Here is a 21,028-nt window from a genome sequence, read left to right on the forward strand (position 1 = left end):
GATATTATTTATATAATTTAATTTCAATGATGAAAAAAATAAATAATATTTTATTGGAACATTTTCACATGCGTTGAAACTAAAAACGAAAGAATTACATCCAAATAATCCTCAGTCTACATTCGATCGTTGTCTAAAGCGTTTCGTGTTTCGTACAAATATTGATATATTTAGTGAAAATAGCTATTTTTTCATATTTCATAACATTTATCGAAATTAGATCAACGATAAGGATTTTCACCAATTAAATTCTTAATTAAATTAATTATTATAAAGATAATTATTAAAATAAATTAAATAAAATAAGTTAGAAAAAAAATTATTGAATATACGAATTCACCAGAAATATTAATTTTATAAGTGTAATCAATGCACAAATTTTCATGGTTATAATTATGAAGATAAAAAAACATAAAAGATAAAAAATAAGTTACATGTATGTATTATATATCTATACGACGAAATTTCTAAAAGAATAAATATTATTTTAAAATTAAAATATTATTAAAAAAAATTTTTTTGTTTAAATTTGTCATATTACAAACAGATATTCTAAATGGATGGATTTTATTTTTTAAAAAAATAAATTCTTAAAAATAATTTAAAAATTTCTGATTACATTATTACAGTGAGATATTCTGAATAACGAATTAGAATAAATTTCTTAAAAATTTATAAATATTTCATCTTTTTTCATCATATTTATACAAAAATGAAAACGAAATTTTTTGTATTACCATTTTATATGGCAACTAGCGCTTGTATTTTACCTTCGCCATTAATATTGCAATTAATCTTGGAATTTGCTAAATGGAAAACATGGGATCAAATAGTGTTGTTTGAGAATTTAACTTCTTTGGGTAAGTAAAATAAAACTATTTTTTAAAATATGAATTTAATGTTATCTTTAATAATATCTTTCAAACAAAAAAATTATTATGACAAAAGAATTATCCAGATAATAAATTAGTTTGAAAAATATAATAAAATAAATATTATTCTATTTTTAATAATTTAAATTAGTATTTTTCACTTAAAAATTTGAGTCGGAAAAATGATTATAAAAAAGTTGATCATAAGCGCTTTTAAAAAATTACTAATTTTTTTTAAATTTTTAGTTTTTTCTTTTCTTGTTTTAGATAAATATTAATAAAAAAAGTTATAAAATAAGAAAAAAGTTATGTAATTAAGTTATAAAAGATATAATAAATTATTATTGTTATAATAAAAGTTATCTCGGTTGTTAAAAAAAACTTATCTATTTCAAAGGAATTTGACATCTAATTATAAGGCTCGATGCAAATGATTTTTTACGTATGATCATCTTTGCTTGTTTTTCCAAGATGTTAAAAACATCAAGGACAGAAGTATAATTATGCAGCAAAAATCTATGTAGCGTCAATTGTAACTTTCCCTGTTAAATTATATCTATATTAAAATTTTTTTTACAAATTATCTAATTATCGCTTTCCGTTACCCAATGAAAAATATTAGGAAATAAAATATAACTCTGCAAACTATTAATTATATACATATATATACATGTTGATTGCAATATCATAATTATCAATGATGATATTTTCCTCTTCAAAATAATTCACGTGCACAACACTCTTCGTTTCCATATATGGAAATATGAATGTAATGCTTAGTATTATATTTAACGAATGTTAATTTAATCGAGGGTTTCAATAACATGACCCTTGCATATCGTTCACAATTAAAATATATCTCCGTTTTCATTTAACTTTATCTTTGGCACAGATTGTGTCTTTACTTACACCAGGCCTTTGATCGCATGCTTATCCGATGAAGGAATTGGCATGTCAATTCAATCAGCTACTAATCCAAATATACCTGATGCTCTTACGATCCAGAAGCATCGCATTGGATCAATCGTTTTATTGGATGGACTTAACCTAACGGCCCCTGATAATATACTTTACGTGGTAAGAATCAGAATGAAAATGGTCTTACAGGCGGAATTTATTTTTCAATATTTATAATATTTCCTAATTTTGAATTGCATAGTTTTAACATTAGTTTTTGGATTTTATTTAATATATGCTCTATGAAATATTTGTTTTCATAGATAATTGGATGATTGTTTAAAATTTATGAATTTTAAATAAATATTTCAAAGAAAAAATAAAGTTTCAATATTTATTTCTATCGAATTGTTATGTAAAACAATTTTTGATGTTAATTATTCGATGTTACTTTCTTGTTAAGTATTCTATGTTTATCATTAATATTTTATTTTATGGACTTTAAGTTTTTAAAATCTTGAATAAAATTATAAATCCTTTATAGATTATATATATTATAAATATATATTATAGATATTATAATAATTATTATGAAATTATTGTCAAAAAACAGAAGATTCAATAACTATAATTACAGTTTACACTGATTTGAGTTTTGAGTAATTAATTCGAAATGAACTTATATATTTTAGGCATCGCAAAAATTTCAATTTAACTATTATGTCTCGTGGTTGATGATAACTATGAGAAATATGGATACAACAATCGATACTGTGCTTCGACATTTGAATATTGGTATCGATAGCGATGTAATAGTGGCAACACCTTCAACGACATATGAAATGATCCAGAAATTATCTCGAATATATTGGAATAAGTAATTTATGCATATTATATTATGAATAATTATTTACAAAAAATTATTAAGGTACCGCTTTCAATAATTTGAAATATGAGAGCATAATTCTGAATAATTTTTTCCTAGATATATTGCTATTTTAGTTTCTAAAATATTCGCAAGAAATTATCGATACATTTATAATGAATTTTGCCTATTTATTAAATAATTATTTACAAAAGAGGATCTGACTCTTAATTTTTCTAAATTTTTAATACATGGATTTTGGATAAAAAGGTCGAATAATTTTGTCCAAAAGATGGTGCGCCTCAAAAATTATCATAAAAAGAAAGACGTATTTTTCACACTATTCGAATATAAATTTTTAAAAATAAGTTAATATATAAATTTATACAAAATTCGTAATTATAATAAGATATACTATAATTAAGCTAAAATAGATTTTTTAGGATTTATATCGCAAGGAAAAATTGCAAAATCTAACCTATTTATTTAAAAATCTAAAATCTAATTTAATCTAATCTATACCTTATAATTACTAGGATCAATGAAGTATTAATTAATAGTTAATTAATAGTTAATAGAAGAATTAATAGTTATGAATTAATTCTATTTTTTTTTTTATAATTTTAGGACTATAACTATAATAATTAGTCAGAATGCATTATTCAGAATTTTGCTTCAATATGTTCAAAAATTTAAAAAATTAAATTTGAGATCCTATTTTATAAATAATTACTATAGATAAAATTTATTGTAATTTTTAGAAAATATCTTAGAAATTAAGATTAAACCATTCTAATATATAAAGAAACATTGTTTGAAATATTTATATTTACAACATATTTCAAGATCATTAAAATCGATGGGAATTTATAAAGAAACATTGTTTGAAATATTTATATTTACAACATATTTCAAGATCACTAAAATCGGTGGGAATTTATAAATAATTATTATGTTATGTTTAATGTTTTAATTTCAATTTTTGATCGATCATTGATTATTTAAACAAGAAATGTGTTAAAAGTCACATTCGCATTATTTGCTATCATAAATGATAATGGAAAAAAAAATAGAATAAATAAATTCTAGAAACATAAAACTATTTACATAATTAATTAAAATATTTTAAATTCAATATTATAAGAAATTAGAAATTTTAATTTTGTAAAAAAATTCAAATTAGACTATTATTATTATAAATATTATTCATATATATCACATGTATATATCATATTTTTTATTGAGAAGAATTTTAATGTTCGAAAATAATTCAAATATGTTGTTCTTTATATATAATTCAAAAATTTGCTAAATTTTTAAATTTAGCTTTATTCTTGATTCCATTTGATTAAGAATATTATAAAAATATGATAATTAAAATATAATTTAATTAAAGTTATAATTTAATTAAATTTAACATTTTTATAATATTAATATTTTTTCATATATCACATAACTCAGAAATAAATACAAATTAATATTGATATATAATAATTTAATATTTATTGTGATTTAATATTGATTTATAGTGATTTAATTCTTATTCAACGTGAACATTTAGTCACCTGAATAAAATTTGCAATTTTAATAATTTCTTAAAAATTCAATATCATATTCAAAGTTCCATTTAAATTGCTACAAAATCTGATTTCTATAGTTTTAATTAATCAAATTGTTCAAAATGTTTAGTTTATGAAATAATCATCCTTAATTAATTTTTATGTTTAAAATTACTAATTTACTTCATTTATTCTTCATTATATTGCAAATCCATCAATGAAAATTATGTCTTTTAGAACTTGTGCATCTTTACAACATTATGGAAATCATTTTGATTTCCGGGAACCACCAATCAAACATTTCGATGAAAATGCGTCGATCAACTTGAATTACGCGGTTCTCGAAAATGGAACGTTGCTGTTTTATTTTATTCACGTGTACAAGATCCGATATTCGGACAATACCAGTCTGGTGACCAATTTCCTCGGTTCTTGGAATCTGGACTCATGGTCTTTAAACAATCCGATCAGCGTAAAATTGAGAAACGAGTTTAAAGGACAACCGATTATCTTTGGCATTTTGAACGGAACAATCGATGGTCAAATAGATGTAAATGAGGAGGAAATGAATGATATTGCACCATTTCTCGATTTCGCCAGCTTCGTCGTTAATAGTGTAAACGCAAGGTATAATTACATTAGATTGAATTTTATAGAATTTAAATTATTTTAGCCAAAAGATAAGTAATAATATATTAATGGAATTAGATAGAAAATTTTGAAGAATCATTAAAGGAATTACAATTAAATTTTTGCAATATATTATAATTTTTAAAATTTAGTTGATAATATATTTCGATATTTTTCATAGTTTATTATTTATTTTAAAAATATATCATAATTTATTATTTATTATTTATTTTATATTTATTTTATAAATATATATAATAAGTATAAAAATATTTATCATATCAATAAAATATAATAGTATTTCGATTTGACTAGTATTGACAGAAACAATTTTCTTAATTCTTAAAATTAAGAACTCCTAAATCATGTTATTAAAAAATTATTAATCATAATTTTTTTCATTTTCATAAAATAAGGAAATAATAATTTAATAATTAATTTTAATAATTAATTTTATATATTTTTTAATATGGAAATAAGCTTATTTTTATTTTTTCAGTTGCTTTAGTAAGATTAATTTGACAATAATGAAATAATTGTCATTTCTTAAATTACATTTCTTAATATTCAAAAAAATTAATAGATTAAAAATAAATATTGGATATAATTGTATAATTTTTTCCATGGAATGAAAATCGCCACTATTTTTCATAGAATAAAAATCTGACAAGAAAATATTTCAAAAAAAAATTAATCTTTTTTGAATATGCTAAGTTGTATAAAATAAAATATAATAAAATATAAAAAAATTCTCATAAAATATTTTTTTCAATAAAAGATTAAAATTACATTGAATTTTTTACATAACATATATTTCTGATTTCATATTATTACTTAATGTCCAAATGAATTTAATAATTTCCATATCTATGATCTTTACAATATAAACAATAATATAAAATAAGAAATATATAGCGTCATGTAAAAAATTTAATGTGATCTTGATCTTTTTAAAAAAAAATATATTTTTTGGAAATTTTTTACAATGCAATTTATAGCATATTAATAATAAATTGAATTTTTTTCGAAATATTTTCTTGTCTCTATTAGAAATTCATAAAAATCATAATATTATATTTTTCATATTATATATTCTATAATAAAATTTTAATAGAATTATTGCAAAATATACATATATATATATATATATATATAATGTATCTCGTGATATATTTTCGCGATATATTGAAGTGTTCTTCATGATTAAAACTGATTAAAATTTATAAATTTTTATTTAAAATTTTTTATTTATAAATTTATCTAATATAAAATATTTTTTATATTTTATTTATCTAGTTCATCATGAATTTTTTTCTGTCGAATTATTGTAGCTTTTTTGTTAGAATTGTTGAAAATATTCTCTTTTCTTTTAACTAATTAATTATCTAATTAATTATCATTAATAATCGATAATATTTCAACATATGAATAGTATTTTTCGGGAATCTCAAACTTAATGAGATCTTCGAATGAAATTAATATTTTTAATAATACGGAATTAAAATGAAATGCATGCATGAAAAATAAATGTATCTTTGTATACATTTTTATCAAACTTTTTTCTAAAATTTTACAAATTTTTCTATAAAAGAAAATATAATGGCTGAAGGTTTAATTCTTGAATCATTTCTAATTATTAAATCCTTTAAATTAATATCCTTATAATTAAAAATTCTTATATGAAATCCTTCAAATTAATTTCCTTCAAATTATAATTTTTTTATTGAAATTTAATTGCAATAGCAATATATTTGAATGAATTATATTCTTCGCAAAAGAATTAAATATTTTATAATTATTTATGAATTACAGTAAATTTGATTTTATATTTACAAACAAAGCAAACAAATAGATTTTTTACGATAGATATCATAATTTATTCATGAATAATATTTTTTTGGAACTAATTGTTACTAATAAATTATTATGTAATTAATTTACTAATGCAATTGAGAAGGTTTTTTTCTTGAATGTTATAAGGACAATTATATTTATAAGTTAGAAAATGTTTTAATAAAAAAATTTTTTCATTACGATAAAAATTCAATTTCATAGTATTTTTAATGATAATGTATAGTGGATTATATTTGGAGCAATTTTTTCATAAATAAAAAATCTTCTTGAGAAAACTAACTTTTAAAATTTTAGCATTTTTTTTTGTTTTGAATATTGAATATACTTTTCCTAGACTACTTTTTACAAAATGAGAATAGAAACTGCTATAAAACTATATTTAATATTTCGTTTTATCTCATAAAATTAAAGTTATGTTTAAAAAAAACGAAATAGAAAAAGAATTTCAACTTGAAGTCAATTACATTTTCAAAATATTCCATTAAAAAAAAATTCATATATTATAATCTATATGTTTTGCAAACTAACAAAGTTTCATTCAAATCAGAATTTTCTTTGATTTCGACAACACTATTTATCAATCAAGTACACAAATATATATTCCTGTTTTTATAATCATATTTTATAATCATATTTTATTTATAGCAATATTACATACAATATTATAATATTATATGAAAATGCAAGAATAATTACTACATTATTACTATTATTATATTGTTACTATTATTATTATAATAAAACATTTGAGTTCATTCCAGATCATAGGTTAAAAATTGCATCATATCGAAAGAAAAAATATTAAGATATTGACAAATGTACATATAAGTTTTTATAATAAAATATGAAAAAAAACATATCATGAAAGATAATTGTCTGGTGATTCTAGTTATCATAAAATTGATAATATTTTTATTTTATTTTAATAAGTCATCTTTATGTAACTCTTTGCAAAGAAAAAACTTCCGGAATTATATTTATGCAAAATTTATGTTCAGACAAAATAAATGGAAAATTTAAGATGTGAATCAAGACTAAATAGAAAAACAAAAGTTGATATGAAAAAATATTTGTTTTAATTTATTTTTCAAGTTATAAGCGATTTAATTTAATTTTGCACTGAAATAAGATTACACTTATATTTCGGAATTGATTTATTTAATATAAAATTAATTGTTTATAAATTGCTTATAATTTCATAAATAAACTCCTTTTACATAAATGAAATTGAAATCAAAAATAATAAAAAGCAAAAATAATGTGATAAATTCAAAATCTATATTTGAATACAATCCCAAAATTATGAATTCATTATATACATTTATAATTATTTTAATTAATAAATTATTAAAGATTAAAAAAATTACAAATATTTATGTAATATATTTTAATATAATGTAATGTAATGTATCTGTATTTTTCATAGTATTAGATTATAATATTATAATATTTTCTTTAAATAAATAAATAATAAATGCTAAATATACAAAAATTTGGATTTATCAAATTTGATGAATATTCACTATTTATTTTTTTTATTATAAATATAATTCTATTATTTTTTTTATTATAAATATAATTCTATTACAAATTAATGTAAATAACAAAAATATTTTATATAATAAATATTTGTAATTATTTTATATAATAAATATTTGTAAATTTCTATCTTTAGAAATTATTTACTGTATTCAAATACTGAAGAAATCGCATCCAAATATGCATAAAAAGCTTAGATGATGCTGTAAGAACAATATCGTTTTTAAGAAAAAAATATTGTTAATTATTTGCTTTGCATATTTAGAAATAATTCGGCATAACTATAATATTAATATGGTTATAGTATTATAACGGCAGTTAGCGTCATTCTACCTGAGAGAAAATAGAAACACGTACAGAACATTTTTGGAAAATGGAAAATAACGGACTTATTGGAGGCATAATCTTTGGATTTATTCTAGAGAACTTTCTTTGGTCCGGAATGCTGCTCAATCAGAGAGTTAATCCTCAGCGTTATTGAATACTTATTCAATACGTATTTTTCATTGAAGATCCGCAAGCTTACAAGTGAAACATAGGGACTTTAGAGTCCAGTTTGAGAAAGAACTCTTAAAAGCTTGCAAAAACTTCTAGAAAAGCAGAATCAAAACACTAAAACTACAAGAACATTGGAATTGCAAGACTACTATCACAACAACAAGAACCATAACTCCTTGAACTTCGAACTCTAATGACAACCGATCGTCATTGGCATATAGCTAATAAAGGCAGACTTTGCTTTTAATTTAGTGAATCGAACTTGATAACAGTGGACTCCGTAATAATTAATTTTATTACTATATTCCATAGCTCCAGGAACAGGTTGAAGCTAACAACTGAATAAAATAAATATTAAAAAAGTGTGTTTACAATAGTGGAGTTTACAATTTTACCCGACATTGTATGATATAAAATTATAATTAAAGTACATACATCTATATTCTAATAACATAGATAAACAATAAACAAATATGAATTTATCCCATTATTTCTTTTTATTAATAAATAAAAAGTTCAAAAATATAATCAAAAACAATATCAATGAGAAATGAATATTATTAATTAATAGAGAAAATTCATTAAAAAATATTGTTTTGTTTATCAAATGAGAAGTGGATACAATGCACAAAAATTTAATAATTAAATGAGAAATAATCTAAAAAATATGATTTATATATTTCCTAAAATTGTGAAATTAAATAATCTATAATCTAATAATCTATAATCTAATAATCTAATAAAAATATTTCAATTTTTTTAAAGAATTTGATTTTCTTTTTTTATATAAATACATTATTTTATTTTCTTATTTAAGTATTACAATTTATAAACTATTACAATTTAATAAATATAATGATTATTAAAAAAGAAATTATGTTATTATTAATTCGGATATTTCTAATTTTAATTTTTTGTTATTAATAATTCGGATATTATTTAAAATAATATAAAATAATTATAAAATATAAGTCATAAAATAATTATGTAAAATCATGATAAAATTAAATTGTTATTTTTGATTCTCTTTTTTTCAATAAATTTTGTTTGGTTTAATTTCTAGAATCTTAAATTTTCTAACTGATCCGAACATTCTATAAAAATTTTTTTTTATAAAATAATAAAGTAATATATAAAGTAATATAGTAATATAAAGTAATAAAGTAAACAAAATATATACAATACTAAAATAATTGTCAATCTGTTTAGTATTTAGAATGAAATATTTGCAGCATTGAACTGGTGCCGCACGAGAAACTAGGTACTTTGAATAATAAAGTTTGGAGTAATCTACTTGGAGATGTTGTGAATGGAGAAGTAGATATTGGACTGGGATATATCACTGTAAATAAAGAACGACAAGCGGAAATGTCGTTTAGCCATCCCCTAATTCGATATATGTGAGAGGAATATTTTATAAATTACGAATTTTTTACAACAATAAAATTTTTTAAGATATTTAAAAAATTTTTATACAAAAATGAAAATTATTATATGGATTTCGACCGAATAATATTTAATTCGTTATGACGATTTCTTGTAAAAAAATAAGAAAAAAAATGATCGATTATTATATGAATTAAAATATAGAATGAAATTTTTAAAAAGAACATATTTAAATGCATTATATGTATATGCATTAACAGTTAAGATGCAGTTTGTTGTGCGATGGCACTTATCGTAATCGATAATGGAATATTTCTGGAAGAATATTTTTTTGTATTTTTTATATAATTTTTTTTTGCAACCAATAATTGTAAATACTGTGTAGACATTGTTTACAAACAGGATAGACGCTTGATAAATTGTATCTTAGCCGTGCATAAAAAACTAAACTTTAGAAACTCCATGAGATTTAAAATTCTTTTACTAAATGATATTGAAATATTTTAGAAATGAATAATAAATATACTGATAAGTAAAATATTTATGCAAACGAATAATAGATAAAAGAAATTTAAAAAAAATTATTTCGAATATAAAAAAAATATACAGTTATATTTTCAAAGTTTATTCGCTTTATTTCGTATAATAATTATTTTGTAATTTTATTCGTTTTACTTTGCAATAATATATTCTGAATATTTGAAAATTGATACAAGGATATGATATGCACATATTTAAATTATATTTAAATAAATTTATATTTAAATATATATAATAAATTATATTATATTTTAATTTCAATTTTAATTTTAATGAAATCAAAATTATGCGCATGGAAGCATAATAAATGAATTTAAAAAATGAATTATGAATGAATTATACATAAAATAATGTTTTTTTTTAAAGTGAAATCAGCATTTTTTTCATTTTTTTGAATATAAAAGCATTTCTAATTAACTTTCCTAATTATATAAATAAAATCATTAATATTATTTTTCTTTTTTTTTTCAATGTAAATTGGAAGTAAGTGCACGATATTTGTTTTATGAGCGAAAAAGTATTAATAATCTGTATTACAAATTAATTCGAATTTATCCCATATTATAAAGCTTTTCAAATTCGATTTTCTAAAAAATTAAGCTTCAAAAAGAAATAAATTTTGTTCCTTTTTATCTTTGTCGATATATATTACTCGGTCGAACTGAATACTAATATAAGTTTATAAGAGTAGCAATTTTTGTATAGAAAAATTTTGTGATATTTTCATTTTATTCCTTGTTATTCCTATTTATACAGAATTTAAAATTCATAATATAAATGAAGTCAGGAAGATTTTATAGTTTAAAGTAAAATAAAAATCAAAAATAATTAAAAATTAAAAATAATTGAAAATACAATAGTTATTTTATTATCATTATTTCTTATGTTTCATTCTTATGTTTCATCTCAAGAACAACAATCTATAGTAATATCGATTATTATATGAATTAATAAATATTTATTAACTTGATAATTAACTTATAAAATCGATTGATATTCATCGATTTCAAATCAATTTTAAAAATAAAGGTTCCGAATTTCGTTATTCTTCATTTTTATCTTATTTTGATCCATAAAATCTCTCTGACCTCATTCCGTGAATTTCAGACTATCTTGTATAACTTTATATATTGAAATTAAAATGTATGTTCTCGATCAAATATATCGAGAATCATATATTATAAATAATAATATATAATAAATAATGTATATATGTATATATATTTTATAGGAGGAATATTTATTATCATCCATTAGAAAGTGGAACAATGAGGGACATATTTCGTCAACCATTTAATAATTGCTTATTGAGTTGCGTCGCGTTCACCTATTTCGTCATACTAATATCTCTGGGATTGATTATTTACACGGCAAAAATTGTTTTACATTATGAGGAGGCGAAAAGTGTTGGAATAGGAGAGGCTGCACTTTGGTGCATCAGTATAATGTGCATGCAAGGTTTTATAAAAAGTATTTGTCATTGAATTAATACATATTATTAATACATATTTAAAGAGAATTTTATTAAAAACAGGTTCTCCATGGACACCATGCAATCCATCAGGAAAAATAATATTATTATTCACTTTGATATTCGCTTTGGTGATGTATAATGCATATGCCGGTTTCATTACTTCAATTTTATCAGTGCAAGCAAGTGGTATCAAGTCTATCACCGATATTTTATCGCACAATTTTAAATTGGGATACAGTATTACTGATGATGAATATATTAGAGTGAGTTTATTAAAAGAAAAATAAACTTATCAAAAAAGTAATTTCTTATCGATTTCAATGAGTTTGAAATATATTATTAAAAACATTATTTTGAGCAATTTTATAAATTATTTTATAAATCTATATACATATATATTCAATAATCGACTATATAATCGATAATAATAGTTTTCATCATTTTTAGCGCAAAAAATTTTTAGAATAAAAACTTTTAGTAAAGATATCTTCTTAGAATACATTTTTTTTATTGTTGCCATAATGATATATAAATTAAAGATATTTACCTATGATAAATATGCAAAAATTAGAATTTTTATATATTTTTTTATATTTTTTCGATTCTGATTGTTCCTCATTAATGTTTAATATTTTTACAATTTTAAGTATAGTTTAAATATATTCGGATTCTTTTTTAAAACTGAATTTTTTTCTCAATTTATTTGTATAGCTACCGGGTATATATTATAGATAAGTATATATTATAACAATTTATAAATATTTATATGAAATCTATTAAAGGCAAATTGATAATTTTCAATCTCTTTATTGTGACTAATAAGTGTACTTTAATATATAGAGTGTTTCTCATCAAAATCATGATACAAGTTGTTGAAGATTTTGTTTTCGAATAAATTAAGTTTGAAAATTTTTCAAATACAAAAGTTGGCTATTGAATTCGATTGAATTCGATGAATTATTAATAATTATTCTATATGTAGAAATAAACGAAAAATAGAAAAAATAAAATTGTTTTATCGCTAACTTCTTGTTTTTGAGAAAATTAAAATCGAATTATCAAGGAATCATGTAATTTCATAAATTCATAATTTTCTCGGAATTTTTAAATAAAAGAATTTATTCTATATTTTTTGCTTATTTTATATAAAATTAATTCCTATTAATAATTCATTCATCTAATTGGAGAATAATCAATTTCATTTATATTTGAAAATTTTTCAAATTTGATTTATTTGAAAGCAAGCCTTAAAATAAAAATATATTATTCTTTGTTTTTCATTTATTTTTGCATATAAAATCAATATATGATTGCTTATACTATGGAGACTTACATATTAAATTTTGCACAATTTAAATTTGTTGGAATACATATCAATTATGAATTAAATTAAAATTATTGTATCTATTTTAATTCTATGATATTAATATTTTATCATAGATAATTATAATCACAACTAAGTACGACGAAATAGGTAATAATAGTTAATATATATGCTTTTTTTTAAAATACAACAATATAAACACATACAACACAAAATACATACAACATATCAAAATAGTTTTACATAAAAATCCGTAATTTATTTAATTAATTAGATTATCTTTGATTTAGCTCTCTCTTAATAATATTTTATTTTGCCGAACTTTTAATATTTTAGATATCGAAAGTTATTTTCAGAAAATTTATTTGATTATTGCTACAATCAGATTGAACTATACAAATTTAAAATACAAATTACACTTTAACGATATACACTTCAATTAACAATTTAAAGAAAGACAAATGTGATTTGATATAACTTGTAATAGATATTGGCTTATTATTATTATTATTGATGGTTATGACACGAAGATTTATCGGTGGATAAAATTAATTTGATAAGATGAATATATAAGCATGATATAATGCATATATATGTGCATATATATATATATATATGTGCATATATATATATATATAAAATATATATTGCATGTATATTTTTATATATATATTCGAATATAAATATGAAAAATATATCTATTTGCAAAAAATACAAAATTACAAAAATACAAAACTTATATTTTTTATCATCTATAAATATTTTTTTATTTAAGTTATATTATTCAATTTACACATCTATTTGCATAAGTATTTGCAATCTTGTGAATGAATCAGATTTTAATCTTAAAATACAATGTGAAATAAACTTAAGAAAACTGACTTTCCTGCTGTGACTTTGATATATTTTTTTTCATTTTTTATATATCGTTAAGGATATAATATATCATAATTATAATATAATATAATATAATCATAATATAAGAATTGAATGATATAATATTCAATGATATAGTAGAAAATTGAAATTAATTATCAATTACTTCAAATATAAAAAAAAATTAAATCAAAAATATATGCCTAAAAATATACTTATTGAAATCGGTGAGGAAATAACTTTTTGTAAATTGTTAAAAAAAAAATCAAATTTATAACTTTGTTCAAATGTATATAATTTTTCAAAATTATTATTACAAAAAGAATGTAAACGATAGCAATCTTCGACAATTATACATAAGAGCGTACAATAGCCGAGAATCTAAATTGGATACGAGTTCTGGACTTACGAAAGCTGTGAAAGGACATTATGGTTTCTTCGTAAGCGCCACTCTTGCACGTCGCACTCTCAGATCCACGTTAATTCAAGAACGATGCACTTTGAAGGAGTTACCCCTTCCACAAACGTTCACAATGGTGGCTCTACCCATGGCTAATTCTTGTCCTTACAAAAAGATCATTAATTTAAAGTACGTATTTTAATAATATTGAATCTTCTGGAATTTGTGAATCACGATCCTCAAAATTGTTGTCGCGATTATTTTTAGTTAAAATAAAAAAGGATAAGCTTGTATTATACTGCTTGTATTATATAAAAATGAACTGCCATTAAAAAATATTTAGAGAATACTGTTACATTTCAATTATTAAATGATATTATTTCAATATTAATATTATTCTATTATTAATCACTTTAAAACTTTAGTATTTCATAGCTTTAAAACATATTTCAATTGAAGTATACTTGAACAATATTTCAGATATTGTAAGCTATTTCTCTTTAATGTTATTTTATCCTGAGTCCTTTCATCTTACTTATCTTTTTAACATTCTATATAATATCAATTTCATCCTGAAAAAAATAAAAAAAAATTTTTAAGTAGATCTCTAATTAACGATATATTTTTTCAGCATTCTGAAAATACGAGAACGAGGTGTTCTGAATAGGATAACGGAACAAATGTTACCAGAGATGCCTCGATGCAAATCATCAACTACGTTTCACAGTGCTAGACTAGCCGATGTTTACTCTGCTTTCTTCATTTTGATCGCTGGTGGTATGGTGGCTATTTCCATTTGGATCGTTGAGAGAATTTGGCACAAAAGGCGACAAATGAAGGAAACGATTGTGCGACGTGTGCGTCAACGTCGTCTGATGCCTTCTCACCTATCTTATTTACCCCGTTTTAAATCATTCTCGCATTTCCCTTTTCAATCACAATTGCATTCCTATAACGATCATCGAAGCGAATTTTCTCATGACTACGATTGCAAACACAATTCATCGATAAACAATGATTGTCTCGCGTCGAAATTATCCATATCTACAAAACATTCGAGAGAAGAAATTTCGCTGAAAAAAAGAAAGGAGAAAAATGATTATATAGATTCAGATGAAAATATTGATCGATCTCGTTACGAATCAAAATTTTTCACCTGGAAAAGATATAGTAATTTGAAACGAGCGAATTGGAACCAGTTTTCGGAATTTCCAAGATCGAAACTTGATAAAAATAAAATTGATAGATTGAAAGATAATATAATTTTTCCTTTTCATCATTGATTAATAAGAAAGTTAAGTTAGACTTTAGAAAATGTTTCATGTTAAAAAATGTTCAAGAAATTGTGAATTGTTTTGCAAGATTGTTGAATTGTATTTATTTATTTTTTTTTGTAGAAATTTTTGAAATAGCTTAAATAGTTTTGACATTATTTTATGTTTATATGTAGATGGCAGAGAAGAGATGATATCAATAAGACACTTATATGGAATATTGTCATTATTTCATATTGTATCTTAATGATATATTTTCCTATAAGAAAATTATATTATATTTATAGATTTGAATAAGATGTTATAACTTATTCGAAATAAGTTTTTGTTAAATAAAATATTAATAAATGTAATTTGAACGTTACATATTATTAAAATAAACTATTTCGGAATTTTTATATAAGTTTATTATTTTTTTTATTGAAAAATTATATTGTTACAGCTAAGTTTTCTAACTCTAGTCGTCTCACTTTATTTAATGGAATATTAAAATGAAATTCATAATGTTTTTATCGAACATATATGAATTTTTTGATTATTGTAATGTGTAAAAACATTTTAATAAATATTTTATTTATATTAATAACTGAATTTAAAGTGTGATTTTATATATAATAGAAGATATATAATAGAAGATAATTAATCTATGTGTTAATTTGCTATCAAATAATTTATGTATATTTAAATATATAATATATATATACAAAATCAAGACAAGATATAATATATATATATTACAATAAATTTTTTATACTACGATTTGAAGGGCTCTAAAGCTCTCTCACGTTAATGTTATTCTTTGTCATTTAATAAAAAATAAGATTATAACATTCATAATGATTAAAATTAAAATTTTTATTTTAATGTAAAATTTTGAATAAAATTTAGAGTCTTGTAAAATTTAAACAAAATATAAAATTATAAAATTTCATATTAAAACATACATATCCTTATAAAAATTATTATAAAGCAGTTAACTAGAATAGTTTTGCATGGAAAATATTGTGCTTGTAATTTTTTTACATTTATTTCAATTTTAATACGTCATAATTGCAAAAATTTTATTTTTAAAAATATTAATCAAACAAATATTATTTTTATTATATTCAAGAATTTAAGGATTCTACATAATTATTAAAAAGTTACTATTTTAATCAAAAATTATAAATTTTTTTTTGCAGTTCTTTGAACAAAATATTTTTAAATATTTAATCAAATATTTAAAATAATTATTGAAATATTGAAATTTATGTGATATATATCATATTTTTATACATAATTATGTTTTATCTTATACTTTAATTTTACAATTTTAATCAAATAAATTTTATAACGTCAATTTTGTAATTTTAAGAAACATTTTCTCAGATTTTCAAACATAATTTATGTAAAGTAGAAAATAATAATTTGTTTATTATATATGCTTTCTTCAGAGATTTATATCATTAATATATTTATAATACATTTATACATTAAATATTAATAATAATTTACGTTATATATGATAATAAATTAAAACATTTAATTTAAGATTAATTTACATAGTCTCAGTACTATATACATTGTATAAAAATACTTTAAATTTTGTGTAGTTATATGTAAATTAATATTTACTTAAATGATAATGAAAACTATGCAATATTAAATTTCCGTTGTTTTCTTAAAAAATTCATTAAAAATTTGACGTATTGATAACATTTTTAAAGATTTGATGACGCATGTTTTTAAAATAGATATAAAACAAATGCCGAATAGAAATCGTATATTCCTGGATGAAGCGTATAATTTTCATGTCTCGAAAAAAATTTCAAATTTGCATTTTTTAAATTCTCGAAATTTGTAACATCAGTTATTGATAAATTTGTACAGCTAGCCAAATACATTTTGATGTAGACCAATTTTCACTTGAAGAACATATGTCATTGAAATTTCTTTGGAAATATACATAATATGTATAAGCGATAACAGGTTAAGATCAGCCTCTGCCAATTATAAAAAATGGTATGTCATTGTTTATCAATTAGACGATCGAGTTTCACAACTTCACTTGATATCAACAATTCGATTGTTCGTTTCTAACAATAGCGACTTTTGTTTAGACGGTGACAAGGAAAAAAAATGTACAATTGAAAGAGAATAAATAATAATGAAAGGAAAAGAATGATAAGGAATTATTTTATTGGAAATAAGAGTGAACGAAATGCAAATTTATTCGCGATATTATTATTATTATTATTAATATAAAACCATTTTAATTATATATTTATTCTTATTTTCATTAGCAAAATCACAAGACCATAACAAATATATCTTTATAAAAAAAAATCAAAGCTGTTTTTTCTCAGAAAAGGAATCGTCAAATTATACGATTCACTGATTTCAAAACGATCGTTTTTTTGTATATTCAGTGAAACGACTGTTTGCATTACTATATGTATATAAATATATAAAATGATGATTTATGTCTATATAAATAATTTTTTAGAAAAATTACGAGTGATCGATCTATAATAAAACATACACAATATGAGAATCTAAATATATAAATATTTATATCATAGTAAAAATTAAAATGGTAAAACTAAACCAAATTAAAAAAATATGATTATAGATTAATAGTTAATTGTGAATTATTAATTATGTATATTATGTAAATGTATATTGACTACTATTGTAAAGGCTGTAACTAATAAAATAATCTTGCAAGCAGATATGTTGAGTCTCGAAAAAAATTGTATTCTTTGTGATGTCATTGCTAATTTGTTTCTTTCAAGGGTCAATATCATTCACTGCTCACACGTGTAACCAATATTATAATATTAGAACTTTGGTACCAGCCACCGTGATATGTTTATATGAATAGTTAATAGTGATAGCATGATGAAGCACATTTTGTTACAACATCACATTTTATGAATAATATATAGTATAATATAGTATATATTATACTTGTATATAGTATATAGCAAGTTTTTTTCATATAGCATAGTTTTTTGTAAATATCTCGAAACTAAGTCCGATGATAACATATATAGGAAAAAATTATTCAAAATCTCTTCTGTAATGTATTTAAAAATTATCGAGATCAGAGAGCAAGTTAATTTTTTACATTTCATCAATAATTTTAGTAAATTATATTTAGATAAATTTTTAAAATAAATTTGAGAAATTGATAATCTCGACAACCAAAAAAAAAAAAAAAAAAGAAACATAAATTTTGAATAATTTGTATGAAATTGATATATAACAGGAGTCTTATTATTAGTATAAAAATTCATGAAATTTTTTAATTTGCAATACACACATACATACACACATAATGATTATATATATGAAAATTGAAACTATATTATATATATGTAAATATAACTAAATTTCTAATTATTTTTTTCTTTATCTATAACATATCTTTGTTTTCTTTATTAATTTCGATGATTGAATTGAATTGAATATAATTTATACTTATTGTTTTAAATTGTAGAGGGCAACTAAACACTCTGATTTTTTATACAATCGATATTTCAGAACATAAAACATTGAATGTCTATTTTATATCTTATTTGATATATAACGTAATAATATACAAGATGTACGAAATAAAAAACTTGCGCCTTGTTCTTAAATTATATATTATAAATTAATGAATAAATAAAAATATGAAATAGAAACAAATGAAGCGTTTGTCAAAGATCAAAACAATATATAAAAGAAAACTATAACACAAAACAAGATATAAAAGAATGAATTATTGCAATTAGAGTACAATTCTGAAATAAGTATTATAAATTCAAAGATTAAGTGATTTTCAAACTTTAAACTTTCTTGAATTTTCAATTATCAGAAATTTATTAAAAATTTTTATTAAAAATAATTATTAAATGTAAATATCTAAACTAATAATGCTTTAATTTTTATGTGAAATGTGTTCTTTCATGAAAAATTTTTACGATTTAGTTGGATCGAATAATGTATTAAAAAATATATTTTTCATTTAAAAAAAAATCAATAATCTTCATATCTCTATGCATTCACTTACAAAAAAAAAAAAAAAATTATGCCAAATTATGTGTTTCTCAAAATTATTCAATTTATTTTTGAAATATCTTTAATTATTAAAAAAAACAATTCGCTCATATCTTCAGATATCATAGCTTATTACATCCGGAAATTTAAATATTTATACGATTTTAATCATGCGATGAACCAATCAATACATCAGATCATATATTAGTATCTACATATATGAATACATATGTAATCAATATGATATATATTGTAGAACTAAACAAAAGATGCAAGGATGCAAATCTAAACTTGTTATCTCTAATAAATTAAATATTATAAATAAACGTGTCTTCAATTCTAAAACTATCATGAAAAATATCATGTAACATTCTATCATAGTACATGATATTTGTATCATAGTAAAGTATCATGCATTATTTGCCGTTCTTTCAATCTTCTTTTCGTTTTATCCAATATATATCAAAATAGATACAAACAAAAACAAAAAAAAAAAATTTTTATTAAATCTAAAATACATCAATCATTGCGAAATTAATTATTCATTTTTTTAATAATAATTTAATAATTTAATACAAATAATTAAATAAAAAATTATTTATTTAATAATTTTTAAATTTGTTATTAAAAAAGTAATATCTAATATTTATTTATTTTAAAAAATTAATTTGGTTGAATTAAATGAATCTTATGCAATGATTATTATTTCATACAGAAAATGTGTAATAAAAATATATTTTTGGAATATATTTATAAAAAGATGTTTCAGGAAGCCAAAACAAATACAAAATATAAAAATGTTGATTGATGATTAATTTAATTTGTTAAATGAAACGAAAATGACGAAGATAAAGTCTCACTTTATATCTGTCTATTTCCGCTTCTTCTACTATAGTATAGTATAGTATATAAACTTCAATTATTTATAATCTAATAAGAACCTGATATAATCTAATTTAACTAATATTCTTTTTTATTTTATATTTTTGTCAATTTTGACATTTAAATGAATCTTTA

General features: G+C 20.5%; 1 protein-coding gene across 3 annotated transcripts; it reads left to right on the top strand.

Annotated features, from left to right (window-relative positions):
- The first annotated feature begins 312 nt into the window (after positions 1-312).
- Positions 313-16,165, top strand: LOC122717433 (glutamate receptor ionotropic, delta-2-like). Of its 3 annotated transcripts, none has more exons than XM_043941484.1 (10): positions 313-436; positions 630-860; positions 1,765-1,949; positions 2,462-2,646; positions 4,431-4,820; positions 9,947-10,114; positions 11,872-12,098; positions 12,175-12,377; positions 14,638-14,903; positions 15,346-16,165. In XM_043941484.1, the coding sequence occupies exons 2-10, from the start codon at positions 713-715 to the stop codon at positions 15,995-15,997; spliced, it is 2,424 nt and encodes an 807-aa protein (XP_043797419.1). In that variant the 5' UTR covers positions 313-436; positions 630-712; the 3' UTR covers positions 15,998-16,165. The 3 variants fall into 3 exon arrangements, with proteins under 3 accessions (XP_043797419.1, XP_043797421.1, XP_043797420.1); XM_043941486.1 differs by having other exon boundaries at positions 376-436; positions 757-860; XM_043941485.1 differs by lacking the exon at positions 313-436 and having other exon boundaries at positions 611-860.
- The last annotated feature ends 4,863 nt before the right edge of the window (positions 16,166-21,028 follow it).

Source organism: Apis laboriosa, unplaced genomic scaffold, assembly GCF_014066325.1.
Source record: "Apis laboriosa isolate Shangri-la unplaced genomic scaffold, ASM1406632v1 scaffold50_cov145, whole genome shotgun sequence".
Lineage (NCBI taxonomy): Eukaryota > Metazoa > Arthropoda > Insecta > Hymenoptera > Apidae > Apis > Apis laboriosa.

Bases quoted from the DNA above. Each gene is read 5' to 3' on its own strand.
- LOC122717433 (XM_043941484.1), top strand. From the start codon at position 713: ATGAAAACGAAATTTTTTGTATTACCATTTTATATGGCAACTAGCGCT. The intron at 861-1,764 runs GTAAGTAAAATA...TCTTTGGCACAG, and splicing joins TGAGAATTTAACTTCTTTGG to ATTGTGTCTTTACTTACACC. The intron at 2,647-4,430 runs GTAATTTATGCA...TATGTCTTTTAG, and splicing joins TCTCGAATATATTGGAATAA to AACTTGTGCATCTTTACAAC.